At 43.9% G+C, this 20,558-nt stretch overlaps 1 protein-coding gene across 5 annotated transcripts in view; it reads left to right on the top strand.

The window, feature by feature from the left end:
• Positions 1 to 20,558, top strand: part of MAP9 (microtubule associated protein 9) — a 208,893-nt gene that overhangs the window by 121,545 nt on the left and 66,790 nt on the right. For all 5 annotated transcript variants that reach the window (XM_029613539.1, XM_029613485.1, XM_029613405.1 and 2 more), the window contains exon 8: positions 4,925 to 5,037. In XM_029613539.1, the coding sequence (XP_029469399.1) occupies positions 4,925 to 5,037 (113 nt within the window). The remainder of the gene's footprint in view (positions 1 to 4,924; positions 5,038 to 20,558) is intronic.

The following is a 20,558-nucleotide window of genomic DNA, read 5'->3' as shown; positions in this document are numbered from 1 at the left end:
ATAGAAGATTTGTCTTTATTATACAGCTGGATGATACCACCAGAAGTGGCAGTAGTGAGGTGATCCAGTAGAAGCAGTCCAGGGGCCCTCGGCAGAGGTGACCCGTCTTACAATGGTAGATGTTAGCAGCACACGGTAGTATAGGGAGTCTCGGATGCAGGTTCCCAGTGCTGAGCTGTAGATGAGACAGATTGACAAAGGTTAGATTACTCATTAAGTTGGTAGCTGTATTGGTGAAGATCCTGGCAGGCAGAAGTAGTTGGATTGCAGGCACCAAGGCAAAGAGAGCAGGCCCTCGAGGAGAGAGTACCTGGTATCCCAGATAGCACCTGAAAGAAAGCATAGGGCCCCCGAGGAGCGGGTACCCAAGTTAGATGAATGACCCCGAAGGGCAGAGAGAGCTTCCAGCGGCAGCAAGGAAGCGGCAGAGTAGCTTAGACTGGAGGCATTCCAATCCTTGCTAACTCGATTTGTTAGCAAATGAAGGGCAGGCTAAATACCCGAATGGCATGACGTCACTTGAGGGGGACGCTCTCGAGGTTTCCGCCATGACGTGGATAAAGACGTGGGTAGCGTGCGCACCTGCACCCTAGGAGGCCCTCAGGAGAAACATGGCGGATAGCCTTGCCATTACTGTTCTGGGGACGCCGGCGAGAGGTGCATGAAGACGCAGCGGCAGCCATCTTCCCAAGGCTAGAGGAGAGAGCAGGAAGAAAGGTGAGGCACAGAGGTCAAAGCCATCTGAGACCGATGGACGCAACAGTGAGGAGAGGGCTACAGAGTGGAGAGTGGGGGCATGGGTGATAATTGGAGATTGCAAGGGGAGACAGAGACCATATGGATAGTGCAAGGGAGCATGTGCGTGCACACACACACACACACAGGGATGAGGAGACAGGGCAAAGTGGAAAAGAGAAAGAGCACCCCTAGCCCTACATAGACACTTCGCCCACTCGCCCCCCTTCACATCACATACGATCTCCACACCCCTTCTGTGTAAATTTACCCAGCAGTAGTGTTGGCTAGCAAAGTGAACAGGGGAGCAGCCCCTAGTTGTACCATAAAAAGTAAGTGAGAACACACACAAGCAGATATCAAGGTGTTTTGCAACAGTATCCTCCAAATTAGTAATGTTTGTGGATCTTTGCCTGGAGAAATAGAAGCATAGAACCATAGAAATGACAACAGAAAAAGACCAAATGGCCTATCCAGTCTGCCCAGCAAGCTCCCAGACTTATTTTCCCATACTTATCTGTTTCACTGACCACCAAGTTCAGGGCGTTTGTTGGTAACTGTTTGATTCGAATTTCCTGCCACCCCCTGCTGTTGATGCAGAGAGTAATGTTGGAGTTGCATCAAAGGTGAATCATAAGGCTTAATGGTTAAGGGTAGTAACTGCCGCATCAAGCAAGTTACCCCAGTGCTTGTTTACCCAGACTGCACAGATCAATGCCTTGTTGGATGTTGTCTGAATGTAAATCCTCTTTTCCACATTTCCCCCTTCTGTTGAAGCAGAGAGCAACGCTGTATATGCATTCAAAGTGAAGTATCAGGCTTAATTGGTTTAGGGTAGTAACTGCCGCAATAAGCAAGCTATCCCCATGCTTATTTGTTTACCCAGACTGTATAGTTCGGTCCTTGTTGGTTGTTGTCTGAATGCAGATCCTCTTTTCCACATCTCCCCTTGCCGTTGAAGCAGAGAGTAATGTTGGAGTTGCATTAACCATGTGAAGGCTTATTGAGTAAGGGTAGTAGCCACCATTTCAGCAAGCCACCCCCATGGCTCTTCTCTTCATTCCTGTCTTCTAGCCTTTATGGATCCACAGTGTTTATCCCATGCCCCTTTGAAATCCTTCACAGTTTTAGTCTTCACCACTTTCTCTGGAAGGGAATTCCAGGCATCCACCACTCTCTCCATGAAGAAATACTTCCTGACATTGGTTCTGAGTCTTCCTCCCTGGAGTTTCAAATCGTGACCCCTAGTTGTACTGATTTTTTTCCAACAGAAAAGATTAGTCTGTATCATATCACCCCTGCTCCTCCTCTCTTCCAGGGTATACATATTTAGGTTCTTCAATCTCTCCTCATAAGTCATTTTATGAAGACCATCCACCTTTTAGGTCGAGAACTGAGGAACAAGTTCTTGACATTTTAGCATTCTTTAGAGCTGACTAGCCCCACAGAATAGTAAGGCAATTAAATCTTTTCAAACTCGGGAGCAGTATTATGTATCCAACTTTTTTCCTACTGGGACAGTAGTAAGCTATGTTTCCCAGATCATCATTTTTAGTTTTTGTAGAATTTGAAGAACAGGAACTGCTACACTATATTTAGGAATGTTAAGATGCTTTAAGAGTCCAAACATAGGAGCTCTATATTCCCCATTTACTTGCAGATCAAAGGGAACAGCATGCAATATCTTATTGATGAAGGCTGGGAAGTAAAGATCTTCTGGAGGGGACATCCTCCTGGCTGGAGGAGATAGGTTTTATAGTGGAATTAGAGAGCTATCTATCAGAATCCAAGACTATGGATCTGTTATCAATGTCTCATGAGTGATCTGATTCTGAGTCAGTGTCAAGGGAGAAGAAATATGAGTAATTGGAGAATGGTAAGGTATCTGCCTCTTTTGAAGTATACTAATAGAAGCAAGACTTGACCATAGGAGAGAGAAGGGCCCAGGAATAATGAACTGCAGCAGTGTTATAGAATGCTAACATGCATGGCTCCACTACAGGCTGACAGGAAATAATAGTGTTGGGGATAAGGCTACCATGACAGTGCGGGGCCCAAGGTGGTTGTCCCTATTTTCCACCCCCACTACTAAGGATGGCCATGCCTAGAAGTAACCTGGTAAGGAACTGGAGAAGATGCCTTTCAGAGGTTGAGTAGTTCTATGCTAAATGTCCAGTGTCTTGTAAGTGGATTGATGCTGACCTTTCAATGCTGAAGAATATTGCTGACTTATTAAATGAAAAGATTCAACTACAGGTTCTACTTGTATAGAAGTAATAAGTATTGAAGAGGAAGGTGCTGAAGCAGTTGACATTGAAGCTGTATGAAGTTTAGCAAAATGCTGAGCCAGGTGATTCTTGAACAATGAGTCAGGAGCATCAACCAAGGATGTTTAATAAATAGAGAGATAGCCATTGTATATATAGGAGGTGATATTGGTAATTTTGGAGGTATGGGGGATTCTCTCAAGACACTAGCTTCTTAAAAGATACTTCCTATCTAGATCTGTTTGGAAAACAAATCTCATCAACATTTCATTTGTAATGGATGATATCAAAGGAAGTAGATCAATGCTGAAACAGCATCAGACTTGTTGCTCGGCCTTGATAGCTTTCACTACTGCATTCAATTGTCCTTAAAGGAATCCTTACCCTTCCTCACACTTGACTCCAAAGAGAAAGAGGCAACCTTCAAAGATGAAGTGAACGTTTTCAATATCAAAGTTTTTGAAGATTTTAATGTCTCATGTTGATGATGAGTTCGGAATGGTCTGGAAGATATTTCTAAGTTTTATAGCTATGTGCATACATTCAGTATGGTGATCAGTTATAGAGATTTCTGTTGATTGAGGGAATCAATTTGAACGCCAAAGTCTTTTTATTACTTTTTGATATCTTACATTTTTATCAGCTATTGAGGGGCAAATAGAGTCTGTCAAACTGAAAGTAAATGTTTTTAGGGTTTGAGTAAAAATCATTGTTCCTTTCTCAAGGAGAGGCCGAGGTATAAAAAAAAAAAACAACTAAAAAGGGAAAAGAACCGAGGGAACTTTGTGATCGAAGTGAAATTTTTTGATGATGGAAAAATATATTCATCTCTTTCCATGGAAAAAGAATGACTGGAACTTCACAGCTGTGGGATATTAGCTGCAAATAAGCAGAAATGTCATCTAATTCTAATTCTAGCTAATAAAATTTTCTGTTCTTGGTGCTGTCAGATGACATCATGTACATGGAAGGCTGATTCTCCTGTTTGTCTATGGAAATTAGATTTCCCAGTAGTGTGAGAAAAGGGGGAGTAATTTGGTCAAAGTTAAATAGCAAGAGTTGTTACAAGCTGCTCATCAATTCATTGCATCAATCCAAGGATCTCCACACACTTTCCCTAATCCGGCTCTGCATCTCTGATAAACTCTGATTCACTGCAAATGCTGACAGGACTCTCAACAGCTCTGTTCCTTTAAATTCACAATCAACTACTTTGCCTTAATCAACCCAGAAGCTCTTCAATTCTGAATGAGTTTATCAATTTCCCCATTGGGCTGACCTATTTCAGAAGGGCCTCAATGCACTCAAGATACCAACAGAATTCACTTTATCCACCCTACTTTTCCTGCTGACAGCTGCTACTTATCCTTCCCTGCTGCAGTTCACCTTCGTAGGCAATGTGGTCACGCTATGTGTTTTTGTTGGGCCAGCCCTTCATTGCCCCCGGCCCCTATCAGATCACAAATACTGTCAAAGTTTCCAACAGCCTCAATGAAGCTCCCACAGGTATTATACTCTTGAAGTCATGGAAAAACATAACGTAGTACAGTAGCTATTCAAAACATTTTAATTATTAATGATGTGGGATATGTATCATTGTATAAGGAATAGTTCACTGTACTTTTATTTTTATCTCTGTGTGTGCACTTTGATATTATGGAGATCAAACAGTATTAACAAGTGAATACCAGGTAGAGATGCCAGTGTAAAATGCTTCAAAATGAGTGAATAATTGTAATGTTTATGTGTGGGGCATTTATTTTCTACATTAGGATCTTTTAAAAAGTTGTAATCATGACTTAAAGATGAATATAAACCAGAAAACAATTTACAGGAATATTTGTTTGACTTTGTATTAGTTGCATTTTCTTTGGTTGGTTGAGCTGTAGTTACCTTTCTGATTTATAGTTGCTCTTCTTTAGATTGAACAGAAAACAATTAAAGATGAGAATACTAAGAACAAGGAAATAATTGAAAGCAAGAATCTCAGGAACAAAGAAGATGTTTCAGAAAGAACAATTTCTCCTGTGGACAGGTAAAAACTTGCTTGTTTGTCCTGGTGCACGCAAGTTTGCCTATAGGCAGTAAGTTCTGAATAGATATATAGTATGTACCATTGTAGATCATTGTGATGCTAAGTAGTTTATTTTTAAAAGTAAACCTCATAATGTTGTTTTTAGAAATGTTCATGCTGAGCTTTATTTTCATTCAGGATCCTGTAGTTGAACCAGAATACCATTACTTGCTTTTTCAGTGATGTTATGATAATTTAGAATTAATTCTTGCTAAAACAGAAAAGTAACTCACTGCATATTCAAAGTAAGCAACAATTTTCCTAAGCTCATATGGACATACAGTATTACTCTTATTCTCCTAATAAATGTGAATAAATGAAAAACAGAGTATATTTTACAATTGTGATTCCCAGTTTTCCTTACAGATAGTAAAGTAATAATATCCATTTGTGAGTAGCCTACAGGGAAATACATTTGTATCAGAATGAACTTTTTTATACAGTAATCCAGAGATATTGTTAGTGTGTTTTATGAAATAAAAATGTGGTTATGTTTTTCATTTTGTCTGTCAATCTATGACACTGATGTCACAGGTGGGACTGATAGGCAAACAAAAGTGAAAACATAAATGCAAGAACCACAGCAGAGAAGGAAGTGGGGCTGGTGGGGAGCCACATTGCCGGCAAAGGAAAAAGGTAGGGCTGTTCTGGAGCCGAGGCCTTACCAGACAATGAAAAGAAGGATCTGAGTGGAATTGAGCAGCATGGTTGGCAGGAACCCACGTCCCACCAACTGAAGAAGAGGAATAGCTGGTGGTGGCAAAGGTGGGGGCTCTGGAGGAAAGAAAGGAAGACAGGGGAAGAGTAGGGGGGAGAGTGAGGAAGGATGACAGTGAATAGGGGAAGGGAAAGAGGTAGAGGTGGGGAAAAGGTGGGAGGTTTAGGGTGAAGACGCACACGCACACACACGCACATGCACACACACACACCCCAGCCCCATTATCATTCCTCTCACCCCACTTCTCCATACCTAGAAAGCAAGTAAAAGACATACAGATAAACCTTCTGTAACACACACGTGCAGAAAGGGTGATACAAGCATGGAATAGCCTCTCTTTGGAGGAGGTGGAGACAAGGGCAGAATTGAAATCCAAGAGACCATGGGACAAGCATAGAGAATCTATAAGGGAGACAAAAGGGACTATAAAGCTGAGTAGGAAATGTGACTGGACAGACTGGATGGGATATGTTTTTATCCCAGGACAAGCAGGATGCTAGTCCTCATATATGGGTGACGTCACCGACAGAGCCCAGCGCAGGAAATCTTTCTGTCAAAGTTTCTAGAAACTTTTGACTAGCCCTGTGAGGCCACTGAGCATGCCCAGCATGCCATGATATTCTCTGCCACAGGTGTCTCTCTTCAGTCTTTGCTTTTCCGCGCTGCTTCAGGCATCGCGGGACAGGAGCCGTTGCGTTTCTTCACAACTTTTTGCTGACTGAAAGTCATACTTTTACCGATATTCTCTCTCATAGAAGTCTCTCGGGGTTCCCTTTCACCGGCTGGTGAGTATCTCGGTCTTGATTTCTCAATTTTGGAAATTTTTCTTCTCATGAATTCACATTCTTCGACAGCCGTCGATAACAAAATGGCTACGGGATTCAAAAAATGCCCTATTTTTAACAGAACCATGTCGATCGCCGACCCACATTTAGAATGTGTCCTCTGTCTCGGTGAAAAACATGATGTAAATACATGTCCTAAATGCGCCGAGATGACGGCAAAGGGGCGAAAGGCTAGGCAGGAAAAAATGGAACATTTGTTCCAGCTGCAACTAATTCCTTCCCCTTCCAAATCATCGAAGTCGTCTCTGGCTGGAGCAACTAAAAGAGCCTTGCTTAAAAAACCGCGCCTGGATGGATCTGGTGATCGTTCGTCTTCACCATCGTCCATAGTATCGACGAAGTCGGCAGACCATCTAAAGCTGAAACATCGTCGACCGTCATCGTCCACATCAACATCCCAGGAGGAATCGATGGCAAAGTGGCCACGGGACCAGGAAATACCGGACCCTTCGACGCCTGGGCCTTTACCTCCATTGATTCTGGATCCTCCACAGGCTTCCGCACAGGATCCTTCATCGCAGCCTCTGCCACCGCTTACAACTGCTCTGATTCCACCAGTTGAACAGCCGGAATTGTCTGATCTCATCAGACAAGCGGTCATCCAGGCTCTAAAAGATCAAACACTTCCGGCGATCCCGCCGATGCCACCAGCATCGATGCCGGTTAGCCCATTGATGCCGGCGCCCTTGTTGGCGCCGAGGGCACCGATGGACTCGATCACTACAACACCGAGACTTGTTACGTCATTGACGTCCGTCTTCGCCCAGATTCCATCAGGCTCTTCGATGCCGTTCTCGATTCCATCGACGTCGAAATCTTCCACAACACTTCCACCGATGACTACTTCGATGACAACCACTGTATCATCGAAGCAACCATCATCTGAGCCTCCTGAAGTACAAGATCTCGCATTTTATCGACGTCTTTTGCAAAGATGTCAAAATGTCATCGATAACCTACCATCAACAAAGCCTCAAGAGACCTCACCCTTGTTTTCCTTCGATGATCCACAGCCAGGCCCTTCAGGCCTTCACTTCCCTCCCAGGTCATCGCCAAAATCTCCCTATAGAGATGACACGGATGACTCTTGGGATGACCAGCAGTCTGGAACATCTTCTGAGGGATTCATGTCTGAACCTTCTCCTCCAGATCAGAGAAAAAAATCACCTCCAGAGGATTTATCATTCTCAACATTCGTTCAGGACATGGCTGACTTCATTCCCTTCAAACTAACAGCCGAAGAAGATACCAGACAACAAACTCTTGAAGTTCTGCAGTTTGTAGACCCACCTAAACAAGTGCTGGCTGTCCCAATCCATGAGGTTCTCTTGGATTTTCAATGCCGCATCTGGGAGCATTCATCTTCTGTCCCCACAGTGAACAAGCGTGTGGACACAACCTATATAGTGCAGACAGTTCTAGGATATCAAAAACAACAGTTACCACACCAGTCTGTTGTAGTAGAGTCTGCACAGAAAAAGTCGAGACGTGTGCATCCACACTCATCAACTCCACCTGGTAAAGACCATAGGTTCCTCGACTCATTAGGCAGAAAAGTGTATCAGAGTGCCATCTTAAACACAAAAATCTCTGCTTACCAATTATACATCACACAATATCAGAGGAACCTATGGAAGCAAATGGAGGAATTTATTACCTCTTTGCCTCCAATTCCAGGAACCAGCACAGGTCATAGTCAACAAAGGCCTAGAAGCCGGAAAACATGAGGTGAGGGCAGTATACGACAACTTTGAGACGGCTTCCAGAGCAGCAGCAGCTGGAATCACCGCCCATAGATGGGCATGGCTCAAGGCCTCAAACCTCAGGCCTGAGGTTCAAGAAAAACTTGTGGACCTACCATGGTTGGAGACAATTTATTTGGAGAAAAGGTCCAAGAAGCAGTACAACAGCTTAAGGACCATAGAGAGACTCTACGTCAACTGTCTCAAATCCCACAAGAGCCCTCTACACAATCTTCTCGTGGCCTTCCCCGAAGAGAACCCAGACGCTCTTACTATCGGCCACGGAGATACTACCCCCAAACTTCTAGGGGTAGGTCAACCAGGCCACAACAATGGTCCCAGGCCAGACAGCCTAGGCCTACCCGTCCGCAACTTCCTGCACAGACAGGCCCAGCGGCGGGCTTTTGAAATACAGGCCAGAGAACAAGTCCATCTCCTAAATCCTCAACCAGACCTGCCAGTGGGAGGAAGAGTATCCTATTTTTACACACATTGGCTAAACATAACATCAGACCAGTGGGTACTCTCCATAGTCTCTCGAGGTTAGAAACTAAATTTCCTCTCAGTTCCTCCAGAATCTCCACCAAGTTTCTTCCCACAACAAAATTTGCAACTAATTCAATTACAAGTAGAATTATCCATCCTTCTGAGAGCCAGGACTGTACAGCCAGTGCCCCGGACTCAGCAGGGCAGAGGATTCTATTCCCTGTATTTCCTCATTCCAAAGAAAACCGGAGGCCTACGTCCCATCCTAGACCTCAGAAATCTCAACAAATTTCTGAAAAAAGAAAAATTCAGGATGGTTTCTCTAGGCACCATGCTTCCACTACCTCAAACAGGAGATTGGCTTTGTTCTTTGGATCTTCAAGATGCTTACGCTCACATTCCCATATTCCCTCCTCATCGCAAATATCTGCGCTTCATGGTGGGCCATCAACATTTCCAATACAGAGTTCTGCCATTCGGACTGGCATCTGCTTCCAGAGTCTTCACCAAATGTCTGGCAGTAATAGCAGGACACTTGCACAAAGAAGGTGTCCATGTTTTCCCATATCTGGACGACTGGCTCATCAAGAGTCAATCTCAGCAAGGAGCTCTCGCTTCTCTGACTCGAACAATTGCCCTACTTCTCTCCATGGGATTTCTCATCAATTATCAAAAATCCCATCTCACTCCAACTCACCTGCTTCAATTCATAGGAGCAGAATTGAACACCAATCTAGCAAAGGCCATTCTACCTGTAGATCGAGCAAAGACACTCACTCTACTAGCAAGATCCATTTACTTACAGAAACAAACGACAGCTCATCAGTTTCTCATTTACTAGGCCATATGGCCTCCTCAGTTCATGTCACTCCTATGGCACGGCTCGCCATGAGGATTACCCAATGGACTTTAAGATCACAATGGATCCAAGCCATTCAGCCAGTACATTATCCAATTCAAGTGACCCACCAACTAAGATCATCTCTACTTTGGTGGACAAACATGGACAACTTGCGCAAAAGCCTACCTTTTCAGCAACCAGTCCCACAGATAACTTTAACTATAGATGCATCCACCTTGGGTTGGGGAGCTCACATAGACAATCTCCAAACACAAGGCACTTGGACAAACCTTGAAGCAACATTTCAAATAAATTTCCAAGAGCTTCGAGCTATACGTTATGCGCTACATGCGTTCAAGGACTGCCTTTCACACAAGACTGTTCTGATCCAAACGGACAACACAGTAGCCATGTGGTACATCAACAAACAGGGAGGTACGGGCTCGTATCTCCTTTGTCAAGAAGCTGCACAGATTTGGGCCTGGGCCCTAACACACTCAATGTTCCTCCGGGCCACTTATCTGGCAGGCATTCAAAATGTACTAGCGGATCGCCTCAGTCGTCAATTCCAGCCACACGAATGGTCCCTGGATCCCATAGTAGCGACCAGGATCAGCGTTGGGGCCAACCGACAATAGACCTCTTTGCGTCACATCTGAATCACAAAGTAGACAAATTCTGTTCTCTACACAACCGAGAGAATCAGCCAGCCAAGGACGCCTTTGCTCGCCCTTGGAACTCAGGCCTACTATACGCGTATCCTCCAATACCGCTCATAACCAAAACTCTAGTGAAGCTACAACAGGACAAGGGGTCCATGATACTCATAGCCCCATATTGGCCTCGACAAGTATGGTTTCCCACACTTCTAGACCTCTCGATCAGGGATCCCATTTGTCTGGAAGTAGCTCCCACTCTCATAACTCAGGATTAGGGTCGGTTGCCCCATCCCAACCTTCAATCCCTATCCCTGACAGCATGGATGTTGAAAGCTTGATTTTACAACCCCTCAATCTTTCAAAAAGTATATCTCGAGTGCTTATAGCTTCACGTAAACCTTCCACACGAAAGAACTATTCTTCAAAATGGAAACGGTTTACTTTGTGGTGCAGGCAAAAGGATATTGATCCTTTCACTTGCCCCACTACTTCTCTACTAGACTACTTATACCATCTGTCAGAATCTGGTCTCCAGACTTCTTCTGTAAGAGTACATTTAAGTGCAGTCTCAGCTTACCATAACAAGATGGGAGATGCACCTATTTCCACACAACCTCTCGTAAGTAGATTTATGAGAGGTTTAAGTCATCTTAAACCACCAATTCAGCTACCAGTCATACAGTGGGACCTGAAGCTGGTTTTAACAAGACTAATGCATTCTCCTTTTGAACACATAGATTCCTGTGACCTTAAATATCTCACATGGAAGACTATCTTCCTCATAGCCATTACATCAGCTAGAAGGGTTAGTGAATTACAAGCACTTGTCATGTACGCACCCTATACAAAGTTCCTACATGACAGAGTGGTTCTCTGTACACATCCAAAATTCCTTCCCAAAGTGGTTACGGAATTCCACTTGAAGCAATCCATAGTTTTACCCACATTCTTTCCAAGGCCCCATTCTCATCCAGGAGAAACAGCCTTACATTCCTTGGACTGTAAACGTGCACTAGCATTCTATATCAACCGCACTGCAGTCCACAGAAAATCCACACAACTGTTTGTATCTTATGATCCAAACAAACCAGGGAAACCGGTGGGTAAACATACTATATCCAATTGGCTAGCAGATTGCATACAATTTTGCTATGAAAAAGCAGGTCTTCCTCTCCAAGGGCAGGTAAAGGCCCATTCAGTACGAGCATTGTCAACCTCAGTAGCACACTATCGTTCAGTGCCAATTCTTGACATATGTAAAGCAGCAACATGAAGTTCTCTTCACACCTTTGCAGCTCATTACTGTTTGGACAAACAAGGACGACAAGATTCAGCCTATGGACAATCTATCTTAAAGAACTTGTTTCCAGCATAATCCCAACTCCTTCTACATCCAACCAGCTGTAATCCACGGCAGACTCATTTCAACAACAATACTTCACTGTTGCCTCAATACAAAATGACTCAGCCTCTAGCTTGCTAATCACCCATATGTGAGGACTAGCATCCTGCTTGTCCTGGGATAAAGCAAAATTGCTTACCTTGTAATAGGTGTTATCCCAGGACAGCAGGATGTAGTCCTCACAGAACCCACCCGCCACCCCGCGGAGTTGGGTCTCATTCCTTTTATTATTTTATTTTTTGCTAAACCTTATTGCTACATACGAGACTGAAGAGAGACACCTGTGGCAGAGAATATCATGGCATGCTGGGCATGCTCAGTGGCCTCACAGGGCCAGTCAAAAGTTTCTAGAAACTTTGACAGAAAGATTTCCCGCGCTGGGCTCTGTCGGTGACATCACCCATATGTGAGGACTACATCCTGCTGTCCTGGGATAACACCTATTACAAGGTAAGCAATTTTGCTTTATCTGCCATCAAGTTCTGTTTGTATGACATTTTAAATTTATTTATTTATTTATTTGAAACCTTTTATATACAGACAACCGTTTGCACATCGCATCGGTTTACAAGTAACTTAATAACTTTAGGCGAAGCCTTTACATTGAACGGTAACTGAGATATTAAGGAACAAAAACAACTAAATAGATATGGCTATAATTTACAAGGAGTAGGAAGATGGTTATAATTTACAAGGGGCAAGCACCTCTGGAGGGGGTGCTGCTTAGGTGAATGGGAGGCAGAAGGATATTTACACAAAGTTTATAAAAGATTGAGAATGGCATTATATAATACTATTTGACAATCAATAGGTGGAAATTACAATAGGAGCGGAGGGAAGGAGGGGGAAGTAGAGATGAGTAAGCACGATAGGAAGATAGGGTAAAAGGTGAGCGGGGGGGGGGAATGAGGTTGGATCAGATAAGATTCGGAGAGAGGTTCATGTTGGATGGGTAGGCTTGTAGGAACAACCAAGTTTTTAGTTTTTTTTTAAATTTAGGGGTAGAGGATTCAGTGCGTAGGTCTGGAGGCATGGAGTTCCAAAGGGTGGGACCGGCTAGAGAAAAGGCTCTGTTCATTGTGGAGGTGAGTTTTGTTGATTTGATAGAGGGGGTACGGGAGTGTTCCTTGGAGTACGGAACGAGATGGTCGAGTGGATGTGCGTAGGAGTAAGGGAGGGTTGAGCCAGTCAGAGTTTTCATTATTGATGCTTTTGTGGATGAGCGAGAGTGTCTTGAAAAGGATACGGGATTGTATAGGCAGCCAGTGGAGTTCGATCAGGGTGGGTGTGATGTGGTCACGTTTTTTGGAGTTGGTGAGGATGCGTGCTGAGGCATTCTGTAGGAGTTGTAAAGGTTTGGTATATGATGCAGGGAGGCCAAGGAAGAGAGCATTACAGTAGTCAATCTTGGAGAAGATGATAGATTGCAGTACTGTACGAAAGTCAGTAAAGTAAAGTAGAGGTCTGAGTTTTTTGATGGTTTGAAGTTTGAAGTAGCAGTCACTTATGATAGATTTAATGAAGGGTTTGAAAGAGAGCCGATTGTCTATGAGGACACCCAGATTACGTGTATGGGCGGGGAAAGTAGTGCTGGTGTAAGCGGGGGGTATGGGGGGTAGAGGACGTTTGGTAGAGATGATGAGGAGTTCAGTTTTTTGGGGGTTAAGAGCAAGGTGCATGTCTGTAAGAAGTTGGTTGATAGCAATAAGGCATGATTCCCAGTTTTGAAGAGCAGTTTGGAGTGAGTCAGTAAAAGGGAAAAGAATTTGAACATTGTCTGCGTATATGAAATGTTTGAAGCCAAGATTAGTGAGGAGGGTTGTGAGGGGCAGCATGTAAATGTTGAAAAGGGTGGACGAGAGGGATGAGTCCTGGGGGACACCTTGGTTGAGGCTGATCGGGTCAGATTCCTTGTTATCAGAGGAAACTGTATAGTGACGATTTTGTAGGTACGATTTGATCCAGGATAGAGCGGTACCGGAGATTCCAATGTTGCTGAGGATGTTGATAAGTATAGTGTGATTCACGGTATCAAAGGCAGCGGAGATGTCTAGCATGGCAAGGAGAAATGAGCATCCTGTATCGCAACCATTGATGATGGTGTCAGTTAGGGAGAGGAGTAGCTTTTCGGTGCTCAAATATTTTCGGAAGCCGTATTGGGAGGGAGGAAGAATGTTGTGTTGTTCAAGGTAGTCAGATAGGCGAGAGTTGACTAATTTTTCTAATATTTTGGAAAGGAAAGGGAGATTGGAAATAAATGCACTCATAATTTGGAATGCAATTCTAAACTTGCTGAAAAGTATTTTGTCGGACTATAAAAACACATAGCTTTGCGTAGCTTTTTGGAAAAGAGATAATTGGTAAGAAATCAGATGTCAGGAGATTAAACTAGAAGAAAATTATTTTGTGAGGCTAAAAGAATAACCTTTTGGTGATGGAATTAACTTGAATAACAAAGTAAGTGAATATATAACCATTGTAAAAACATGATTTCCATGTAACACTAGTATACAAATTTTTAGAAGTTATCTACTTCAGCGATAAAACATGCCATTTGTTATTGATGTTGATGTGCTGAATTCAAATATGACCATTAAACCAGCTGATTGGCTCCTGTTGCCATGTTATTTAAGTTTTTGCATGTTACATCTATGTCTAATATGTAGATAATAGAGTTTTAATCATAAATTGAAAACTTGGGTCTTTTTGTCTATTTATGGTTGTATGATATTTTATCTGCCCTGTTTATATAATACTTAAAAAATTAAATCAGCAAAAGGATGATAAAAATAAATTTTACTATGAAACAAAAGGGCAAAAACTTCTGTAGTTACATAGTTAGATTTTATCTTAGGAGTTACCACCCAGTAAAGAGATTTAGGATCATAGTGGATAATAGGGATGTGAATCATTTTTCTGAAGATTGAAAATATCGGAAGATATTTTCAAACTCGTCAGAATTCGGGGGGCCCCCGAACCTGATAGGAAAACCAATTTCGTGGGGTTCTCTTATCGTTTTGGAGGGGGGGGGAAGAAAGGGCACTTAAAAATAACCCCCAAACCAACCCCGACCCTTTAAATTTAATTCTTTCCAATCCCTCACCCTCCCGACCCCCCCCCCCAAACTTTTTAAAAGTACCTGGTGGTCCAGCGGGGTCCCAGGTAATACCTTATGTGGGAGTTCCTTCACCTTATCTCAAAGCCGCCAGTCGATCCAAGTACTTAAGGCTATCAATTCTTCCAGTGAGTCAGGTGTCTGACGAGCGGCCAGCTCGTCCTTCACGTGGGTATCCAGACCTCTGCAAAAGGTGTCTTCAAACATCTGGGATCCCAGCGAAGTTCTGCTGCAAGAGTTTTAAATTCTGTAGCAAATTCAGCCAGGGATCTGTTGCCTTGCTTCAAGTCCACTAAAGTAAACTCTGCAACAGATATACGAGCAGGGTCATCAAAAACGGATTTAAACAAGTCCATAAATCCTTCTATGTCCTGCAAAATAGGGTCATAAGAACATAAGAAATTGCCATGCTGGGTCAGACCAAGGGTCCATCAAGCCCAGCATCCTGTTTCCAACAGAGGCCAAACCAGTCCACAAGAACCTGGCAATTATCCAAACACTAAGAAGATCCCATGCTACTGATGCAATTAATAGCAGTGGCTATTCCCTAAGTAAACTTGATTAATAGCCATTAATAGACTTCTCCTCCAAGAACATTGCATTCCCACAAGGTAGATGCCCACGACAAGGCTCTCCCATCCAAGTATGATAAAATGTAGCTGGTCTTAGAGAGGCCTGTGAGAAACAATGAAGGTTGTAAAGTGAAATGCAAGCTGCACTGGTTCAAAAAGCCCCGAGTCTTCTGGAGTTCTCCGGAGAATCGAATAGGCGCTGCCAGTGGAACAGCTGTCTTTAAAGTTACCTCCTGTAACTGACCTTCTTGTGTAGAAGCTGTGCCTTGTATCTTCTGTGTGTGAAGCTGATGAATGGCTGCAGTAAGTTTCTCCAAGGTTTCTTGGTGTTCTGAGATGCATTGAGCCAGGCCTGGAATAGCCTGCAAGGCAGAAAGATGAGCCGGGTCCATGGCTACTGACATCCAATACCTTTGCTGGATTCCCAGGAGTACTGCTTCTCTAAATTTTTAAAGCTGGATTCACTGGAGTTAGCAATCTGTTATCTTTTCTGCTAGAAATTAGCAATCTGTTAGAGTTGCTCCCCCAGGGGGGAGGGGCTAGCAATGTACTCAGCTCTTGAAGTGTGAGAGATGGGCATTCTAATGTAAAAATGGTGAATCCTTGGGCAGATGGCAGTGCCCTCAGGAGGATATCATGAGATGGACCACCGACTAGGCTGGGGTATGGAGACAGACACAGATAGTTCTTTATTAGACAGGTAGTAGAACCACCAGAGGTGGCAGTAGTGAGCTGATGTGCCTGGCAGGGCTGAAGTCCTTCAGATCCTGGAACTTTTATCTCTGGGTTTGCTGAGCTGTAGAGAGAGACTCATAGATAGTGAGTAGACGGGGTATGCTGGATACATAACCAGAAGTAGATGATACACTCACATAGATTAATAAGAAGGCTCAGTAGCTGGAAAGAGTTAGGCCCTCGAGGAGCGAGTACCTAGTTCCAGGGACAGCTCTGAGAGAGCGATGGTAACTCACAGTTATCTGTAAATGGAAATAGCTTCTGCAATCTGCAATAATAACTCATGATCTCCGTACCTGCGATAGCGTCTAGACAAAAGAGAATCTTCAGAGTTCTAGGAACATGGGCCCTCGAGGAGTGAGTACCGGTTCCTATCTGCAACTGGAATAGAAACTCACAATGTTCATGCCTGCGATCGCTTCCAGGCAATAGGGAGTCTTCTGAGCATTCAGGGACATAGGCCCTTGAGGAGCGAGTACCGGATCCCATCTTAGCAATCTGAAAACAAGAAGAGAGAGTGAGGCCCCCGAGAAGCGGGTACCCCAAGTAAGTCCAAAGAGGCAGAGGAGCTTGGACGAATCCTTGCTAACTCGATTCGTAAGTGTAAGCAAAGACCTTTTATGTTGGAAGCGGATGACGTCACTACGGGGAGACGCCCCCGAGGTTTGCGCCCTTGCTGGTACAAACTACGTCATCATGAACATGGCGGATCCGCAGCGTCAGGCCAATTCGGAGACGCCAGAGAGAAGCAGTATGGAGACGCCATGGCGGCAAGCCGTCCTTCAGGCCCGGAGGGAGTTGCCAAAGAGGTAGAGAGGGTGGAGTGAGGGCGAAAAGCAGGCACGAATGCAACATCGGGGCAGCCTCTACTTCACTTTATCTGAGACTTGATTCTACACTTCCCACTCCTCGGGGCAGTCTCAACATCTTTACACCAGTGGCTTTAGTCTACGCTGTCCCACCCCTCGGGACAGTCTCTGCATCACTCCTCCAGAAGATCCTGTCTTCGCGTTCCCTGCTCCTTGAGGCCTGCCTAGCGCTCCTCTGTCTTGGAGGTTCCTACTTGGTACATTGTATCTTCAGTCCTGCCTAAGTACTGTGACTCCTCTGAACTGTGCCTCTTCGCCTCGCTCCTCGGGATGCCTCACAGTATATCTCAGTGTAGGTGATAACATAGGTACCTGCGATCACGTGGCAGTGACGCAGAACGTTCTTACTCTATTGAACTACAGTCATGTCCCCTACTGCAGCTGACCTCACCTCCTGACGGTGAGGACCTGTGGGGCTCCACCCCTCAGGTAGTATCAACCTCTACCTCGGGCCAAGGGTTACGAAGCCCACAAATCCTAACAATTATCATAGCTAACATGCATATGTAAGTTTACTTTGAAAATTGGTGTGTTTTATGTGTATTTTTGATGATTTTCTTCACTCTGTAGCTTCTCAGGTTCAGATTCTGAAATGTCTCTTATATGCTATGGAGCTCTTCTCTATATATTTAATGTATTTGACAGTAGCTCTATTCCCTTTGGCCAGAATCCTGAATCTGTCATGAAGCATTTCCAATAAAATAAATACATAAATTCTTTGCTTGGTTCAGAATATATCGCAGATAAGATACAGATATAGATGGATCATCTAAACAACTCTTTCCTAAGTGCTTAGCTTTATGTAATGCAAGTGCTTCCTGCAGCCAAATTCTCTTCTTCACTTCTTTCATTTCCACATCTCCATCTTGCACTGTTTCCTAAGATGGCGACCACATCCTAATTAGCTGTTTAGCCCATTAGACCATTAGCCAAATTTCACACAGACTAGAATGACAGCCATTTTCTCTCTCCCATTCTGGAATTATGCTCCCAGTTGATACATCTTGAATTAGTCTGTGTAAGTCTGTTGTGCTTGTTCTTACAGTTCTCACCACCCCCTGAATGTTTATTTTGTTTTGGAATTATGTTCTCAATAGCCGAAGCAAGCCTATTGTGCTCATTTTTACCATCTCACAGATTTTTTTACTTTATCTTAGCATTATGTTGTCAGTTGATACAGCTTTAACCCATACCATGCAAACCTTGTAATAATTATCAGGCAGATACAACACAGTGCGCTCAGCTGAGCGCAGTTTAACCAGCGGTTGGACACACGTTTTGGACACGCATCCACAACCCCTCCCCCCAAAACTAATAGCACTTATCACATGCCCCAGATACAAAAAAAAAAAATGTGCATCCGATCTGCACATTTTAACGCTCAAAAATTAAGCCAACCCAGAGCAGGCATTAATTTCTGAGAAGCCCAAAAAAGTGTACAGAAAAGTATTTTCTGCTTTTCTTTACTACCTCCAACTTAATATCGTGGCGATATTAAGTCAGAGGATCCAAAAGGTTTAAAAAAAAAAAAAAAAAAAAAAAAGTGTGCCGGCAGTCAGGTTAGGAAAAGGGACGCTCAATTAACGAGCTGTTCACAGGTTAGAAACAGGAGTGCTCATAGGGTTGTCAACTGCCCGGTTTTGGACCGGACAGCCAGGTTTTCAGCTGTACTGTATAGTGTCCAGTCAGAAGTACTGACCGGACACTGAAAATCTGGTTTTGGTAAGAGGCTCCTTCTCTTTCCCACAGCTTCCTGGTTATAGGGAAAGGCAGAGCCGAGAACTGAGCTGTGTCCCTGCCCGCTTGCCTCCTTTCCTGTGTGGTGATTGGATGGGATGGCGAGAGGAGGCGGGGCACAGCACAGCCCTCTGTTCCCAGTGGCTCCACAGATCTCTGCAGCAATGCCTTCTGGGTCCCTCCCCCTCCCTCGCCGAGTGCTGGGCCAAGATCAGAGCAAAGGGGCTGCAGGGAGCCAGCTGAGGGATACAGGATGAAAGGAGGGGAAGAGACAGTCAGCGTCACAGGGCGAGGAAAGGTGAGAGACAAGAGGGGGTCACAGAAAAAATGGGAAGGAAAGGAAATTAGACACATGGGGAGCAACTGAGGAAAGAAACATAGAGGGGATATGGAAGGAAGGTCAGAGGGAAGGGGAGAGGCACAAAGGAAGCATGAGGGAAGGTGGTAGATGGGGGAAGGGAAAGAAGAGATAGAAGAGGCACAAATGAGACAAGGGGACAGGAGGAAAGGAGACTGAAAGAGGAAGGCACTGGGGAGGAGAGGGAGACAGGAGAGAAGACAGAGGGAGAGGACTAGAGGGGACTAGAGATAGGAGGGCAGCACAATAGAGGAGTGCGCAGAGGAAGGGGAGGGCACATTGAGAGACAGGTGGCACAAGAAGACACGGATGAAAGACTGGGAAGGTTGTAAGGAAAGGGAGAGCGAACCACCTGTGTCTGAGGGAGGAAGATTTGGGAGTATGTGTGTGTATATAAGATAGGAGGCTGTGTATTTATGGGGAAGTATGGAGGTGGGTATGTATTAGAAAGGCTTTAGTTTGACAGAGAGCAAAACTGCATGAGAGAGGCTGTGGTTGATGTCTTTAAGAGGATAGTTGAAATAACATTTTATAAAACAAAATATATTGGGGTGGGGGGGGGTGCTTGAAAGCCAAGTAATGAATGGATCGACAACTGATAGTAGTCTGTAACCTCCCATTCCCCTGCTTCTCCTCCCAAAGCATGAAGATTAGTGGGGTGTTCATGGAAAAGTTGGCCATCCTAGACATTCAACACTCAACACTGAGCACCCTTTTTCCGCGTGTCTTTATTGTATCGGCCTGATTGCTTGTCCAGCCTATGTTTCTGTTTTAATCTTGTATAGTTCTTTGTATTTTAAAATTATGTATGTTAAAATACTGTGAACTGCCTCAAGCAATACATATGAGAGCAGGTTATAAATTTTATAAATAAATACATACATTTTCCCAGGATTATTACCTAAAATAGTAAGTATGGCACCTGTGTTTTTAGAACAGTACCAGAACATACTCTCTAAAGCTTAGAACATTCTCAGGGGCTAAGATGAAGATGTAATGATAACCAGAGACATGTTTCTTAGCCAACACAAATCTATCCTTTTTTTTTTTTTTTTTACTCTGGCTCTTTCCATCTCTGCTTTTTATGTTTAACTCTCTTAATCCTACTCAGGCTACCACAGCTGCAGATAATTAGCCTTCCCCAAGACTTTCCAGTCAGCTATGCATGTTCCATCACACTGGGGTAAAGCATAAAAAATGAAGGGGCTGCGCTATTGTGGCAATTTGAGAAATAGGTAGCCTAGATAAAGGAATCTAGATTCATCTGTCAGTTTTTCTGTTTCTACTGCATTCTTGTCATCTTCTAGAAAACATCTGAATTTTTTTTTTCCAAATTGTGATTTGGAAAAACCAAGTCCCTCTCCTTATTACTCTTTGTATTTGCTTCAGGAAGAGATCCTTTG

The sequence above is a fragment of the Rhinatrema bivittatum genome, chromosome 1 (assembly GCF_901001135.1).
Source record: "Rhinatrema bivittatum chromosome 1, aRhiBiv1.1, whole genome shotgun sequence".
NCBI lineage: Eukaryota > Metazoa > Chordata > Amphibia > Gymnophiona > Rhinatrematidae > Rhinatrema > Rhinatrema bivittatum.
The sequence above is the reverse complement of the archived record's forward strand: the minus strand, read 5'-3'. Positions and strand labels throughout refer to the sequence as shown.